Source organism: Hoplias malabaricus, chromosome 10 (assembly GCF_029633855.1).
Source record: "Hoplias malabaricus isolate fHopMal1 chromosome 10, fHopMal1.hap1, whole genome shotgun sequence".
Classification (NCBI taxonomy): Eukaryota; Metazoa; Chordata; class Actinopteri; order Characiformes; family Erythrinidae; genus Hoplias; species Hoplias malabaricus.
The window spans coordinates 16858593-16877448 of NC_089809.1; the positions used below are offsets into that span (position 1 = coordinate 16858593).

The 18856-nt window shown below is 38.7% G+C and overlaps 1 protein-coding gene across 1 annotated transcript; it reads left to right on the forward strand.

The window, feature by feature from the left end:
- Window positions 1-2624: 2624 nt before the first annotated feature.
- tubb6 (tubulin, beta 6 class V) lies at window positions 2625-10042 on the forward strand. The gene is made up of 4 exons (XM_066682433.1): window positions 2625-2756; window positions 3128-3236; window positions 4518-4628; window positions 8845-10042. Exons 1-4 carry the CDS (start codon window positions 2700-2702, stop codon window positions 9906-9908), a joined length of 1341 nt encoding a protein of 446 aa, XP_066538530.1. The 5' UTR covers window positions 2625-2699; the 3' UTR covers window positions 9909-10042.
- Window positions 10043-18856: the final 8814 nt, after the last annotated feature.

Consider the following 18856-nt stretch of genomic DNA (forward strand, 5'->3'; position numbering starts at 1 on the left):
TGATTAAATGGTTACGTTTTAAATAAATGTCATTTGATCAAATAAAGTGTGGTAAAATGATCCAGAATCAGAGATGTGAAAATCTCTGTGTTAATACCTTTAAAAAGCCATATAATTGAAACTACAATATAGAAAATACTATATGAAATACACTGCCTGAGGTCTGAAAATTAGTTTTATGATTAGATTATGAAGGCATTGGCTGCATATACTTATCAACAAAATCATGGAAATGACATTCTAGCTACACACACTGTCCATTTTTCAAGCTACAGTTTTACATCTGTTTTTTCAAGTTACAGTTTTACATCTGTTGCCCTGCATACATTATTAGCCCCCTTTCACCGTGTTGTTCAATAGTCAGGACCCCCTCCGGTAAAATTTTCTGGAGGAGCACAGCACTGTAGTGACGCTGATGTGTTGTTGATGTATGTTTGTTGGCCTGACAAATGGATCATTCATTCACATTCATTCATTGTCTGTAACTACTTATCCAGTTACAGACAGGATCCTGGAGGGAGCGCACACTCACACATTCACACATACTCACACCTATGGCCAGCCATGAATAGCCAACCCACCTATCAGCTTGTGTTTTTCGGACTGTGGGAGGAAACCAGAGCACCCGGAGGAAACTCGTGCAGACACGGGGAGAACACACGACTTGAACCGACAACCCCTGAACCCTGGAGCTGTGTTACAGAGACAGTACCTGTTGCACCACAAGTGCACTCATAAAACGTAGAGTAAATTTTAATATTTTGGCTGATCACTCAGCCCAAAAATATTGTGACTGGGAAACACTAAAAGCACTGTGTTCCCCACAAACATTTTTTTAAATAAAATGTTGTAGAATTTTGTTACAAACTCATTTAAAATAAAATAATCGAAATCCTATGTAAAGGCCTCTCAGCTGGGCCCTGTATAAGAGAACTGAAACTTGAGTCTTGTGATGTTATTGTGTATCTTCTGTGCTGTTCAAACTCCGGTCACTAATCAAAAGTTCAAACCCGTTAGCTTTATCTCCACCCGTTTTCAGACACACCCCGCCCTCACTTCTTTGGTTGCCCTGTGGTGTCCCTTAGTCATGCACACCCATTGGCTCGGTCGTGTTCTCATACTCTCTAAACATCCACATGCCAACTATCTACTAGTGGGTAAAACAGCATTCATTAACTAATATTTTTGAACAGTGTAACTGGGTTTGCTAAATTATTATGCAAACAAAAGTAAATGGACTGTTTTGTTCAACTATGCCATATATGAACACAGAAGCAAGAAAAATCACCAAAAGCTGGCTTCCTGCATTTTGTGCAACTTTCAGAATCGCTGGTCTCAGTTGTCTTGTAACAACACTGGCTGCTGAGTGTGAACCTAGGATAAAATAATGTATTGGGCATGTTCTTTGATATCAGTACTGTTATTATCACTTTACTGACACATATGTGAGTTGTTTACTAATATACACTGTCAAGTATTTTTGTCCAACTATCAAAGTGAATATGTTGCAATGTTTAAAATTGTACACCAATTTAAAATCTAATGATAATGGTCACAGCTAGCTAACATGTCAGGACAAATTTAAATAATATCTTAATATAATGCATATAATATGTTCATACAGAAGGTAAGGTCTGACAATTATATCCATTTTAGAAAAATAAATGGTTATTGTTATTATTATTATTATTATTATCATTATTTTGAAGGGGCTATGTTTACAGATCAACCATGCAATTAAAATGGCTTCCTTGTTTATACATTCATTATCCATTTTATCAGCTCTATTTAACATAAATTCACACTTTATATTTCTGCAATTACAGGCTGTGGACCATCTGTTGTTCTGCTTAATTTTTTACCCTCCATTCACTCTTCAGTGGTCAGGACCCCCACAGGACCACAAGAGCACATATAATTTGCCAGTGGATCATTCTCAGTGCTGCTGTGACATGGACGTGATGGTGACGTACTAGTGTATGGTGGGCTTTTATGCACGGATCAGACACAGCAGTGCTGCTGGAGTATTTTAAAACTTTGTCCATGCACTGGCCACTATTTAAGACATGAAAGTAGGCCTGCTGCACAGTTTGTTAGTTATCTTGGCTGGATGTTTTTGATTGGTGGACCATTCTTAGTACTCCAATGTCACAGATGTTTTTAAAAACTCCTGCATCAATGCTGTGTCTGATCAACACTTGGCAGCACAACACAGTGCTGAGAAAGGTCCAGTATACTGTTATGTGGTAACAAGAGGCTAACAAAGTATGCGGAGCAACAGATGGACCATTGGATAAAGAGAACCGAAAGCTAATACTGTTTTTATGATATTCTTTTACATGGTCTTGGACCAACGACTCTTTAAGTGGGGTAAAATATGTTTTAGAGACTTCCTCTAGAGACAAACTTAAGTTCTATAAAACCTGCTGCAGTTTTTTTTTAACTGAAGTGCACTACAAAGTTCAGAAAGCCTATATTTAAGTGTTCTAGAGAAAATAAGTACTCGGATTGAAGCGCATCCTCTTGAGTATGAGCTACGAACCAATCACGGAGCAGGAGGGCGGGGCTTGTGTGAAAACGGGTGGAAGAAGACAGGCGGGTTTTGCGGGAGATTCCCGGAGAGTCTCATATAAGCGCTCCTCTGCTCTCTCAGCTTACTTTCCCAGAATTGCAGTTTAGCTCTCTTCCTCTGAAGCAGAATGAGGGAAATAGTTCATATACAGGCCGGACAGTGCGGCAACCAGATCGGAACAAAGGTAAGAACCATGATTTAGGCTCGGAAGCCTAACTATACGTGTCATGTATAAACTTGTTAAACGTGTGTTTTTTTATGTTTGACTGTTCGGTAATAGTTCAGCCAGACTGTTCTGTATAGGACAGAATAAGAGTGGTCTCGTTTGTAATCTGATTTAAACTGTTGGTGTTTTGGATTTGAATCTGTTTCTGTGCTCAGTGTTGAGTCAGGGTGTGGTGGGATCAGTCCACGACAATGTTTGTAGAGAATAAAAGCTGTGAACTTATTACCACAAACATGCAAACATCTGTATGAAGTTGTGATGTACTACATGTTTTATGTGGATCACATTCTAAGTTGTGTTTTTCTTTTTGTTATTATGGTGACACACAGTTCTGGGAAGTGATCAGTGATGAGCACGGGATTGATCCAGCAGGCAACTATGCTGGTGACTCAACCCTTCAGCTCGACAGGATTAATGTGTACTACAACGAGGCATCCTGTGAGTAACATACACTGTGTGTGTGTGTATGTCAGAGAATGTATGAATCGGTCTCCTTGTACACACACACACACACAGGCACACACATTCACACATATACACACACACCCATAAGTCGATTCATTCTGAAACTCACAATAAAAAAAGGTCAGGACAGCTCAAAAGTAAGTAAGTAAATATAAACAATAACAATTGAAGATACAATGTTTTCTTGCAAGTTACAATAAAATACAAAGTCTGGCAAACTTTCAAAATATGAAGTAAAAACTATAATCTCTCATTTGATGAGATTTAATTAACAAAGAGAAAAAAAATATTTTCAGTGTGTTACAGTTGCAAACTTGATTCTGTTCAGAGTTCAGTTTCTGCAACACACCTTTAAAAACAGCTGAGACAGAAGCATATTTATCTCATCACATTATTTATTTATATATACTTTTTTAATAATTTGGGAATTGAACATGATATTTGCCTAATTATTTGCCTACTAAGTTTTCCCATTCTTGCTGTATACAAGATTGAGCTGCTTAACACTATGTTGTCTGATTCTCCTCTTTATGGTGCACCATACCTTTTCAAAAGGAGACAGCTGTTTGCTGCAGATGGGCCAATCAAACACATGTAAACACACCACAGAACATGTTTCCACGGCCTTTGGGTCCATCTCAGATGACTGCAGGCCTGCAGAACTCACTCACAAGAGTTTCTGTGCATAATAAATGTATGACTTCCTCTTTGTAAAATAAGTTGTACAAGAGTTGCATGTGGCTATGACTATCACAGTAGTTTGGAGGTTGGGTATTGTGTGTTATCCTTCATCCCCATGTATCTCACTCATTGTTAATGGTGAATTTCTTTGTGTTCGTATAATCAAGGGCATTCTTTATAGGGCATTCAATAAAGAGCATATACAATCTCTGTGTCTGTGTGTACATGATCCAAAACAATCTCAGAGACCAGACATACATCTATTTGTCCTTACAGTTTCTAATAGGAAACTTCTTTCTTTCTTCTAATAGGAAAATCCTTTGCTAAACTCCAGACTATTGCTCGTCCATTCTTCACCAAAACTGGCCTCAAATTTTTAATGATGTTGTCACTCTACAGGAATTTGTTCAGCTCTGTAGCCTTCACTAGGATGTTTGCAGTGGGTGTGAATGAAGGCTTCTGTTTATAAGTGAACATTTCTTTAAATAAAACATTTCTGTTCATGTATCACATTCTTACCTGAATATGTCCCACATATGCTAATATAATTTTTGCTGTGTGTTTTATTTGTAGCCCATAAATATGTTCCTCGAGCGGTGCTGGTGGATCTGGAACCAGGTACAATGGATAGTGTCCGGTCTGGTGCATTTGGACAGCTCTTTAGACCAGACAACTTCATATTTGGTAAGATTTCTTTACACATCAGTCCAGGACGTTGTTTTGGAGATACCTTTTCCAGAAAACGTTCTCTTCTAAAATGTTCTTTTAAATATCCACCAGTTACACAGATTTTTACACACCATAGCAAAGACTCACAAGAAACAATGCACACAACTGGGATTAGGCCTAATCATTTAGTTTTGATTATGTTGAGAAAACTGTTTGAAAAACATGAAGGGGCTCATCAGTGTTTGGTGGTAACTTAATGAGAGTGTAAGATAAATCATCAGATAAATATTTCCATCTGTCATTTTGACAGCAGGAAGCAGCAGTGACTCATATCTTTCCTTTTTGTCTATGGTTATTTAAAGTAGCTAATCAAAGAGCTCTTCCAGACCGCAGGACATTAAGCAATTATGTTCTGATTAATTAATGAATGCGAGAACCCCTCATCAGAGTCCAAATTAATCAAACAGCAGATGTACCATGTAGTGCAAATATCATTTTTGTAACATGGAATAAATACAGTCATTAAGCGCTTAATTTTTGAGCATCTGGGGGAAAAAATAAAACATATATTTACAAGACAATTACTTCAAAGCCTCAACAACTACATTTTATTATCTTTTCCTATAAATTAAGTATGATAATCTAAAGTTTTGTGTCTCTGGGGACAGTTTTGGTGGTCAACAAACCTTGCACAGTTGATAGGAGTCCCATTTTTGTATTGTGTTTTGAACTTCAGTGTTTCTTTTATTTTCCTTTGACCCTCCATTTACTCTTGCAGTGAAATATCATATATCTAATCTCTTTGGACATGTGTCCTGAAATAATGAATAACTTGAATTTAATTGACATTTTAACTAGAAATAAAATATGGGCTTTGAGATTTTTTTTTCCACAGTAATACCATGCTGAAAAATAATAGCATGCGATATTGCAGAGTAGCATCTGGTTAGCAGCCAATAAAAGTATTGTCCTATTCATTTTAAAGCAGTAATTTGGCAATAATATGAGAGTTTTTCACAAAGACATGTAAGGTAAAATAATATACGTTCTGATAACATTTTGATAACATCTGATAAGATGACATTGCCAGCATTATCATGCAATTTTGTAAAGGAAGCGAAGAATTTTGCCATTAACTTGCACTAGCAGATGGAACTAATTAAGAAATAATCTGGTTCATTTAAAGGATGTGATCTGAGAAGTGTTTTGTTAAATGTCCAACATTTGCAAGTGTAACTCTACCCAGCTATATACACAAAACTTATTTTCACTGACTAACACCTCTTAATATACTGATGATATCTAGCTTTAAACCTATATTACATTCTCTGTAAAAAGTCTATCCTCTAACATAATATAACTTGGGGGGGGGGGGGTATTCTTAGCTGAATCTATGTGTGCTTTTAGGTCCTTTACACCTTTATTTGCTACACAAAACATGGGAATTTCTTTTTTAATTAATCTGAGAACTTACATTTACGTTTCGGCATAGCTGCTCCAGATGAGGGTAGGTACATGAACTTTGCCTGATGTAAACAAGGACTACTGACGTGCAGAGTTTATCGACCAATAACGATAGCTCTACAGTCAGACCGTCCAATCCAAAAATTTTAGGCTACTTCAACACTCCCCCTTCTCACTCAAGTGAACCAATCGGAGTAGGGGAGGGTGGGACTAGTTTGTGAACGAAATGCTTCTCAAAATTCTATGTAAGCTGTAGAAAAACAAAATCCCAGACGTTTGTGAAATTCCGCCCGGACATTTTTTAAGTCTAAAAAAGAGGACATGTCCGGGTAAAAGAGGACGTCTGGTCACCCTAACATAACTTGTACACACCTGAATACAACTTTGAACATGACATCAGGCTCATCAGGTCCAAGGCATAATCTCAGATGACTCCGTATTCCTTATCTAGTACTCTACATAGCTAATTAACTGTACTTGTGAATTGTTCTCTGTATTTACAGCAATATTAGATATATGCTGCTGGCATTTTTAGTTCTAATCATGTTGTGGTTAAATACAGTTTAATCCTTACAGTAATGTTCCTTAGAGGATGTTACTAAAGCAAATCCCCTATTAATAGCCTTATGTCAGAGGAAATGTCAGTTTTTTAAAATGTTACACATATAATCTACATCTGAATAATAAGCGTTGTTGTTACATAATCTCCAACAGATATATTTATGTGGCATCACTAAACACAGACAAACATTTTTTACATTTATATTTGGAAGCTAGGATACTTCAGCCAATTTTTGATAGAAACCACGTATCACACAGCATCATAAAGTACATAAAAGCAGATCTACTTTAGTCCTAGATGTGCTTTAAGATAAATGTGTGATGATTTAGGCCTGCAGTCTGAGCCGTGTTGATTGGGCATGCACAGTATGCTACATTAACTACAATCCTCAAAACAGTTTGGCTGTTTAATGAAGAGAATCCCACAGAGGCATGTAACTACTCTTGTCATTTAAAAAGGCTTATACTTCAATGTTATTTTAATAATCTCTGCATTTAAAGTTCTGATTATGACTACAGGCGTGACCCATGAATGTACTTCACTAAAAGACATACACTGTACCTTTGACATAAAAGCTGAAATGTTTTGAAGGAACAAGCCTGTTTAAGAAATGTTATTGTCTTTGGCAAAAGATGAATAGGGTGTGCAGGCCAACAGTATTAAATAAAGAATGCTGATCCAAATGTAAATAAACAGTGGTTTCAACTAAAGATGTCCATGTTCCAGCGTGGCTCCAGTGAGCACTCCTTTATTAACCACCCTGCTCTTTGTAGTTCCCATACATTACACATTTCACGTCTGCGAAACATCAAATTGTACTTTCCACACTCTAGATATAAATGAATGGAAAACTATAAGACCAGAGTCCATTAACCTCTGCCCTAAGCAACATAAATTATAAAACTAATGGATAATGGTGCACACTGGAATGTTTTTTTTTGTTTTTTTTTGTTTTTTGTTTTTTTTCTTACTGAAATGCAGACTTTACATTGAACAGATCCAACAAGCTCTCTTAAATATCCCTGACCTTATGAGTGCTGTGCTATAGCTCATTATCACAAATGGCATGCTTGATATTAACAGACATCTCATGCAGACATTCTCCGACACGGGTGATATATCCAAGAGTTTGTAATGGCTGATATGGTGATATGCTCAAAATCATGTTACAATAATTAAAAATATTAAGAAAAGGCATCATGATGTTCATGAAAAAATATATATATATTGGTTATAATAATATTGATTTAAAAACCATAATCATGCCCACACTGCAGTCTGTTTTGTATATTTTGGCAATTTTGTTCATCAAGGAACCCTCAAAATTACCTTAAAAGGGCCATATATTTCCCTCTTTGCCACAAGGTAACACAGGTCCCTGGAGTTTTAAGGAAACATCTATGTCAAAATACCACATAGATCAAGCACTACGGTACCATATTTACTGTGTCTAAATAGCCTTGTTTAGTGCTTATTCCTTTAAATGAGAATGAGCTACAGTTCAAGTTTAGCGCTAGAGCCCAGGAGTGAGAAGCGAGGAGCAGAAGCAATGGGCTTTAGCAATTTTTGCTTGGTTCTTTCCTTTCTTACATAAACGTGGATCCAGCACTGTTATTGGATAGACTCAGAAGACAGGGCAGAACAAATCTACTGTGCTTGCACATTACACATAAAATCAGAACAGCTTGTTTTATTCCATGCTTTCTGACTTAGGCAGAACACAAAAACTGACTGGGTTGTTTAATCTCACAATTTGTGGGTTAGTAGGTGCTTCAGATCCCTAAAATAATTATGCTAACGAACTTTTAAAAAAGTGATTTATTTTCATAATATTCATCTTTATTTAAATTCAATGTTTATAGTTTTTTTAATACAAAAATACTATAAAAATGTAGCTAAGAAAATGTGTATGAAGTTAATGCATGTTATTTGACTAAAAATGAATATGAACCAATTATATACACAGACACAGTTCACCACTATATAACAGTACACAGAAGTCTGTGGAACTCTCCCACACAGCCATGCATCCCAAGCATGAACTTCAGCTTCACATAGTTTGAGTACTTCCAGTCTGGATGATAAATGGGGAACAATTGGCATGAGGCGAGCTGTTGGGGGAAGGGGTGTGGAAGATTGGATTTCATTTCTTTTGGCCTAAACTCTTCTTCTCTCTTCTGCCCTCTGTTTTTGCTGCTGGTACAGGACAGACAGGTGCTGGAAACAACTGGGCCAAGGGCCATTACACTGAGGGTGCAGAACTGGTGGATTCGGTTCTAGACGTGGTGAGGAAAGAGTGTGAACACTGTGATTGCCTCCAAGGCTTCCAGCTCACTCACTCTCTGGGTGGAGGCACAGGCTCGGGCATGGGCACGCTTCTGATCAGCAAGATCCGTGAAGAATACCCCGACCGAATAATGAACACCTTCAGCGTCATGCCTTCTCCCAAAGTCTCTGACACTGTGGTGGAGCCCTACAATGCCACGCTCTCGGTTCACCAACTGGTGGAAAACACAGATGAGACATATTGCATTGATAATGAGGCCCTTTATGATATTTGCTTTCGCACTTTAAAGCTAACTACACCCACTTACGGTGATCTAAATCATCTAGTATCTGCCACTATGAGTGGGGTCACCACCTCTTTGCGGTTTCCAGGGCAGCTGAATGCAGACCTGCGCAAATTGGCCGTCAACATGGTCCCTTTCCCTCGTCTCCACTTCTTCATGCCTGGTTTTGCCCCTCTGACCGCTAGAGGCAGCCAGCAGTACCGTGCCCTGACTGTACCTGAGCTCACTCAGCAGATGTTCGATGCCAAAAACATGATGGCCGCCTGTGACCCGCGACATGGCCGCTACCTCACAGTGGCAACGGTCTTCCGTGGCCCCATGTCCATGAAGGAGGTAGATGAGCAGATGCTAGCCATCCAGAACAAGAACAGCAGCTACTTTGTGGAATGGATTCCCAACAATGTAAAGGTGGCTGTCTGCGACATCCCTCCCCGGGGCCTCAAGATGGCCTCCACTTTCATCGGCAACAGCACGGCCATCCAAGAGCTGTTCAAACGCATCTCTGAGCAGTTCTCTGCCATGTTCCGCCGCAAAGCCTTCCTCCACTGGTTCACGGGTGAGGGCATGGATGAAATGGAGTTCACAGAGGCTGAGAGCAACATGAATGACCTGGTCTCAGAGTACCAGCAGTACCAGGAGGCCACAGCCAACGATGGGGAAGACGCCTTTGAGGAAGATGAAGAGGAAGTCAACGAGTAAATGCTGCTGTATTCTGACTGAACACACACATGTTATTAATGTGCTGTGAGTATTTTATTAAGCTGTGATTTTTTTTTTATGTGAATTGAAATCCTAGTTCACACTAGGAGAATAGTGTTTGCAATAAACTTCAATGGAAGAGCTAACAGATGTGTATTTTCATTCATTCATTCATTATCTGTAACCGCTTATCCAAATCAGGGTCCAGAGCCTACATGGAATCATTGGGCGCAAGGCGGGAATACACCCTGGAGGGGGCGCCAGTCCTTCATAGACACACACACACATTCACTCACACCTACGGACACTTTTGAGTCGCCAATCCACCTAAACGTGTGTTTTTGGATTGTGGGAGGAAACCGGAGCACCCGGAGGAAACCCACACAGAAACGGGGAGAACACACAAGCTCCTCACAGACAGTCACCCGGAGCGGGAATCGAACCCACAACCTCCAGGGCTCTGCGCCACCGTGCCGCCCAGATGTGTATTTTATTTTTTAATAAATCTTACAAACACTAATAAAAAAAATGCAAAAACACACTTAAGAATTGAAAAAAATTCTTAGTCCATGTATATTCCAGCAAAAGTGTGTTTCCTGTGTTTTCTACAGAAATATTGGGAAGTGAAAAACAGGTCGAGTTTCTTAATCAATTTTGATTTAGTTCATTTTGGAAAACGAGTAAATTAATGGAAATTTGTATTAAGCATGTAAAAAATGGGCAGAAAAAAGGTTTATATATATTTATATATTATTCTTACAAGCACACATTAGCGTGATCAAAAACACAGACTGAGCTCCTTTTTTGAGCAATAAGCTGTAGGGTTAATTTTCTAGAGTCAATCTTCTAATTCAAAAATCCTTAAAAATACACAGGTTTAATAAAAAAAAGTAATTCTAGTCCCCTCTAGTCACTTTGTCATGCACATGACATTACACATTTATCTCTCTCCCAAAATACAAAGATTTAATGTTATTGTAATACCATTTTAAATTGATAGACAGTACATATTTCTAACTTATGTCTAATTGATAGACAATATAAATGTAATTCCGTTGTGTTCATCTTACATTGATTCTTTATTTTCTGTCAAATATTCATTATCAAAAGCTTCAGTCTTAAGAAAGGAACAATACTGTATTATTTAATTTATTCAGAGGAAACCAGAGTGTAAACCTCAAAGAGAATAGCAAAAAAAGAGCTTTGTTTAGAAATGTATTTCACATACTGCTGCGTCACCTGAAATCAACTGATTTTATCTGATCATTTTAAAAAATAACACTTTTTTGCCATATAGTATAATGCAAAGTAAATGAAGCAATGAAAAACTAATCCATTTTAATAAAATGAAAACCCTTGAACTGAACTTTCTGATTATATTAAATAATAAAGTATTTTAACATTCTTCAATACACTGAATATAAATGTATTATTAATGAATGGAGAATTTACAAACGTGTGCAGCATTTTATACAAGCCTTGACAGCTGACATGTATTGTTAACTTAAAAATAAGTTAACTTTTCCTCAGGGAACAAATATAAATACATTTTTTGCAACATTTCTGTTTTATTTTTATCACCATTTTCAGATTATTTGATTTCAGATTATTCGTACACTGCTACAAAATGAGAAATGAGAAAATCCATTTAGATTTACAGATTCAGGCATTACGTTCTTTTACAGTAAAGGAAATGACTAATTTACTCATTAAAATCCTCTATGGCCAAAAAAGAAAATAAACGCCATGTAATATTTCTTTCACCTGGCAGGGTACAAAAGTCCAGCACAGTTTAGAGGCCCACAGTAGAGGAGAGGACTGAGCCAGCCATTCTGAATGTCAGACTCTTTGTTAATTTCTGCTCATGTCTCACTGCAGACAGGCTTGTGGGGGACAAAAAAAAAAATCCAGCCCCCAACACCTCCCATTATCCCAAACAGCTGCTGAGCAAAGCGTTCTGCAACTAGTACTGTGTACCAAACAATAGAGGAAGTCCAGTCTCGACAGAACCATTTGTAGCAAGAGCTTTCAAAAACACAATGCGTGTTTGATGAAATACAGCTGGGTGGATTTCTGACTCTGAGAGAATTAGCTCCTTTTGTCTCAACAATACAACAACTCACACATGGCTAAAAGCCCTGGAACTCCTTCATAAGCCTTTTTGATGACTGACATAAAGCTATACAAATGTTTTATGAAAGATTATTCCAACAAGCAGAAGGTCTGAATCTAGAGTGAGAGAATGATATACAGTGACCGCAAACATTACAGTGACCGCAAACTACACCCAGTTAGGTAACACTTAAAGGTATTTCTTCCTTAGGCTACATGACATCTACATAAGTCATTGATGAGCACTGACATTACCTACACCAACATCTATAAGGGTTTATGCCAACAAGCGTCATTGTCATACAAGCTGCTTTTGTCAATTTCACCATAGAAAACATTATGATCACCACGACTTGTTTGAATAATTTGTCCGTGTAAACTTACATGGGTGTCGTGTACCTGCAGGAATCAATAGCATATATTCTAGCAGATTTTGGTTATACTCATTACCTTTGTCACAGCTGGGCAGGACAGACAAGGGAGGCGAACATACACGCAAGGAATTTTATTAACAAAGACAGAATCAAAATAAACACAGGTAATGCAGACAGAATGCAGACAAGACTAAATTAAACCGAATTGAACAAGGACAGACAGGAAACAACCGTGAACCGGGGTAGATGCATGTAAACACAGAGACACAGAAATACACATTTACACACACAAGAACCAACAAGGGAGCACTGAAACAAAGGGACTATATACACACAGCACAGACAAGGAACACCTGGGGACAATTGGACTAAAGTGGAGACAGAAACAAAACAATAACAGAGCCATGTGCTAAATAAGCACATGGTGAGAAAAACAGAGAGGACAGGGCCAGGGCGTGACAACCTTTAAAATGAATGGAAATATATTTAAGGCTTTAGTAAACATTATTTTTAACACATTAGAATAACACATTAGAATCTGCATGGCACTACCACAGCATGGAAAGGAGTGTGTTTCCATGGAAATACAAGTCCAGAGGGTCTACACTGGTAACAGCTGCAGTGGACTCAGCTGTGAGTGGGAAGAGCCCCTGAATGCTTGAGGGTCAGACTCACAGCGGTCTAAATTCTAGTTGCAACTAGATTGGCTTTTGGACAGTCCAAGGGTGTGAAGTTTAGGCGTGTCTTGACAATAAAATTTATGTTTCCAAAGTGAAAACATAAATAGCCATATTTATAGCCATTTATAGACTGTAGAAGAAGCAGTTCAACCTTTCATTTGGCATGTAAACAGTCATAAAATGCAGAAGTTATTTTGGCTGTGCTCTGTTAACTCATTTTTATTGCAATATTATATAATTTTGTAAATGTGAATGTTTAAGGCTCTTTTTCATGGCCACACAAATCTTCAGTTCATTCCTCTTGGACTGCAGTAGATTTTATTGCCAGCACTTAAGGTCCCTGTGTAAACTACTTGCTTAAGATTGCCCAACCTTACTGCCATACATTTATGTAATATAATATATACCACTAGATCAGTTCATCAGGGCATGGCAGGGTGAAGAGAACAGAATGGTACGCTGACAGGGGCTCTGATTCCACTGTGGGCCCAGCACACCAGGAGCATAATTCTCTTTATGGGACTTTTACAGCTTCTCCAGGTCTGTTTATACCATAACAAACTTGGACAGTATTAACTCTGAGTTAGAGCTGGAGGCAGGATCAGACAGGCAGTTAGCAATGCTGTGAAATACACAAGAAACAAAACTGCAAGTGGTGGAGAATGAGGTAATGTACCTGTATGCCAGAACTGATGTATAATAACATGATTGCTGGATGACCTAGTGGGCCAGTCTAAAAGGGGCTTTTTGGGGACTGATGGAACTTCGTTGAAATGCGCATGCTCAAGGACTAGTTCTTACCGCCATGCAGCTGCTAAAAGTGGGAGCTGCATGCAGCTTTAGGTTGGCTAAATTCATGTAATTTCATGTGGGTTTGAGACTCAGTCATTGGCTCAGTGCCAAATCTGCTAAAACAGCTCTGTTAGCTTTGTTCTGCTTGCTTCAATTTACAGCTTGGTCAAATTCTAAAAAAGTGCATACTTTATGTGGACCCCAGCTTATGATGTTAATCTGAAGGCCCTTGTATTGAAATATGTTGTGGAAAAGAGGATGAATGTAAGACTGGCTACAAGGCTTCACTTCGGATGGGAAGAAAGGACGAGATGTGAGACGATGAAGCAAAATGCAAATGAGTCGACGCTATATTTACAGCATTTTTACAAGTTACAACAAAATTGTGTTTATTTACCAGCTCCATATTTACATTATAATTTCCACATTAAATGTGATATTTGTGATTTTATTTAAAAAACAAGTTTTACAAAATTCTGAGTATGTTTCCTCGTCATTTGCTAGCTCACCAGTCTGTGTGTTTGCTCACAACCAGTTTAATGTGTTAACAAAGCCCCAGTGTCTGTAAATGGGTAAAAAAACAGTGTCTCTGTCTGGTATGGTCTGGTAAGTTTTCTCGTATGGCTCATGGCAGAAAAAATAGCATTTTGGAGCATTTTAGACAGTGAAGAGACCTCCAAATTTTAAAAAGCATGAACCGAGGTAAGGATATTGCTCTATTCCAGCTCCATAGGTGGGTAATATTGACTTATTTTTGGTGTAGATTGAGCTGACTCTAAATTCAGGAGAGTGCTAATGGCATGAAAGTAAACACAGAGAAAAGTTAACAACTCAAGTAACAAATGAGTTTGAAACAATGAATAAAAACTTCAGCCACCTACAAACAACAGTAGATTTTTTTCCTCAAACATACAATTCCACCTTAAAAGACACATAACTTCTGAACGTAAACAAATCAGAGAACACTGTTTCACCACAATTGTAGATTTCCTTTAATACTAAAAGCCCTTTAATACTAAAAAGGTCCCTTTAATACTAGAAGCCCTGCACGTTTTAACCTAAGTAACTGAAACCTAGAAATGCTTATAGCCTGCCATTTGTCCACATGGATTATCTCATCTGAGCACTGGGCTAACTTTCCATACCAACACCAACACAGCCTCAAAGTAGTTAGTCACAGGAGTCAAATAACAGGCTCTCAATGCTTCTAGTGTTAAATGTATCACAGATGAGGCTGATGTTATATTTGCCATCGATTTTTCCTTTCCACCTTATACATATTATTTTAGGAGGCATGCATTTGCTACTTATTCACAACTTTGGTATTCAAACATTTATTTCCACATTAAATATGACAGTTTACAAGACCAATATTGGCATTACTCACCAGCTGCCTCTTAGTATATTCTGTTCCACATTAAAATTGGTGACTGCTTTTGGTGGTTCACCAAAACAAGGCTTGCATAGATGCACTTGTTACGTTTTACTTTTAATATTACTGATGTGATTCAGCAAAAAGTCAAAAGATGACACCTGCTAATTTAATAATCCTTCTGAAGTTATGGGTATTAATCAAGATTTTGCTCCTGTTTACTGCTCTAAAAGGATGTATAGTAAGGATTTGTATGAGATATCAGATCATTGCTTTGAGGTTCTGATGGCATTCAGTCACTAGAACATACATGAGAGGTGATGGATGGTGTTCTGTCATTCTAGAGAATACAGACTCACTGCTTCACAGTTTTCCTGGGGCAGCCAAGGTAAAACTGCTGCAGAAACTGAAGTGGAACAGAAATGCAGCAGTGAAAGACATAATGGAGTGGACAAGTTTGGTTCACTTTAAGCCAAAGTAATTCATGCTTTGGTCTTTGCCAACATAAGGGGTATTTACTTTCCTGGTACACGTGCATCTGAATAAAAATTGAAAAATAACAGTTGAAATATCCCAATTAGTTTATATGTCCTAAAGCATTCTACACTATACAGGCTACGACTGGGAAGATCCCAGTTTCATTGGCCATCTTCGTACTACTCCAGAGTAGCCATTATGGGGAGTATACACTGTTCACACTGTTCACTGATCTGTTCATCTCTGAGCTGTAGTAGAAGGCTGAGCTCATGGCTTAGTTCATCTGAGCCGAGCTGAAACTTTGCCCAGCTGCCTATTATGGGATGTCTGTAATATTGGCCTGAGACAGCAGTTAGGAAAATATTACCTAATAAGGGACAGGTCCATTAATGTGATGTCACTTCTACAGGAACATAAGACCAACTGCTCTGAATGTCCAGTGCCCTCTGTAGGATTAATAGGGTATTACTCATAACAAGGGGTGGGAAAATGCATTTTCAAAAATGTGAAGCAGATTCACCAGTTGGAAATGCATTTTCAATTATTTTTTTTTAAAAATAAGTCTAATACTAGTAATAACAGGTTTTATACTAAATACTCTCTTTCTAAATAATAAAATGTTTAATCCACTATTTTTGCGAGATCAAAACCACTATTGCATTGATGTATCTACCTGTTCAATTAATCTATCCTTGCCAAACAGTGTTGGAGTTATAAGGAAGGAGCATTTCAGCCTGAACTGAATGACACTCAGTATATACATATACACTGTATACACTGACCATAAATGAGCATTTTGTATTTATACAATTACAGACTATAGTCTATGTGTTGCTCTGCATGCTTGTTTGCCCCCTTTCACCCTGTTCTTCAATGGTCAGGACCCCCACAGTACACCCAGAGAGCAAGATTAGGGGGATGGATCATTCACAGAGCTGCAGTGACACTGATGTGGTTGTGGTGTGATCTTGTTTGTTGTGGTGTTATGAGTGGATCAGACACAGTAGTGCTGTTGGAGCTTTGTAACCAAAAAAATATCCAGCCAACATCATGTGGGATGACAGGATGACCAACACAAACTGTTCAGGAATAGATGAGCTACAGTCTCGGACTTTACATGTGCAAAGTGGACCAGCAAGGTCGGTGTGTCTAATAGAGTGGATAGAGTTAGTCTCATATTTCCAGACTCTCTACGGAAGCCCGTATACGTGGAGATATAGCGAGCTAATCAGAACGCAACTGGTAGAATCCTGACATTGAGACCAGGGTAGTGCATTGAAGGTATCAGACTTTCCGTCAACTAATGGGCGGAACATTTTTGGCTGAGACTAACAGTATTTAGACATATGAAAAAATATCAATTAAAAATATTTTGATGTGCAGCATAAACCACATCAATATACATATATGTGAATAAAAATAGCAACAAGTGTCACAGTCACACAGCTCCAGGGACCTGGAGGTTGTGGGTTCGATTCCCGCTCCGGGTGACTGTCTGTGAGGAGTTTGGTGTGTTCTCCCCGCGTCCGCGTGGGTTTCCTCCGGGTGCTCCGGTTTCCTCCCACAGTCCAAAAACACACGTTGGTATGTGGATTGGCGATTCAAAAGTGTCCGTAGGTGTGAGTGAGTGTATTGCCCTGTGAAGAACGGTCGTCACTTCCATGGTGTGTTCCTGCCTTGAGCCCAGCGATTCCGGGTAGGCTGTAACCTCTTATTCAATTCAGTCTCGCGGTGAGACAATGAATGTATGAATGTAAAATAACATACTGCCACTAAAAAGGCTTTACGCAAAAAGGGAATTTAATTAATTATATTGAATTACATCTAGTACATGATTATGTAAATTGATGCATTACATTAACATTTAGAGGATTATACTTAACTAAAATAGAGTTTGAGATTTATGCCCTTGAAACCTATGAAAGCATTTTGTGATGTCATTTCTCCAAGTGTCCAGAAGGTGGCAGTATATTACAAACGATAACCTTTTAAACTTCAGCGTACAAACAAGCTTCATTTAGACAAATAGCAACTATACAAACTGTAGTGTTATAATGTAGACAGAAAATATATGTATGAAACGTGGTGTTGCTTTAATAACCCTTTAATGCTTTAATAACCCTTATATTTATTAATGCGAAATGTTTAACAAATTTGTGTGTGTGTGTGTGTGTGTTGGGGGGTGGGGGGTTGGATGAGGGTGAGTGACCCCCCCCCCCATGTAGCGGTGGTCAGAGGCTTTACTTTTTGTGTGTATTTAGTTTTAACAGTGCTTGCCTAAATAATAAGGAATGAACACATAGTTTAATAATAAGGGGGGAAGGGGGGGCAGCATTTCAAGAATAAGACAGAGAAGCTCTCCAGAGGATTTGTTATTTGCATAAAGGGTTAATGAGTTTGGAGTATAGAGCATAGCACAGAGCATATAGGAGCGCCTTAACTGGCAATTAACATAATGGCCAAGAGTTTTTACAGAACACAGATGATTATTAGCCGACCTGGGGTTGGGGCTGGGGCAGCTTGCTCTCTCTCTCTCTCGCTCTCTCGTTTTAAGGGGGAGGTTTATTAGGAATTCTGAGCACTTGCTGTCTCTCCAACACAACAGATAGCCACAGAGGCTCTCGGCACTCAGCTCATCAAAAGAACAAACCACAAAACCTCTTCTCCTGCTCCACATCCCCATGCACAGAGAAAATCAAATGTGATGCTCCCTCAATCAGTGATAAGAGAAAAGAATCTATCCATGAGAAAATAACCAGTAACCTGGCTGCAGAGTTATGAACAGAAACACATATCCTGAAATTAAAGAGAATGCCTATTTTGATCCTTCTGCACAGCACAGTTTAAGCAGTGAAGTGCTGAAAAGCCTGGAGGCTGGACAGTGCAGTGAAGTGCAGAAAGTGCTGCATATGTAAGAGTGTCTTGCATGGCACAAAACTGAGCTTTGGCAGGACACACACACTGCAAACCGCAAGCACAGCTGAGCCTCCGTGTTCCTGCTGGAAAAGGCCTGGCTGCCGTGGAAACGGGAAGAAGACGAAGAAGGCGACCCAGAGGAGGCAAGCCCTCAACAGGGGGGCGGGCATTGGAGAGAGAGAGAGAGAGAGAGAGAGAGAGAGAGAGAGAGAGAGAGAGAGAGAG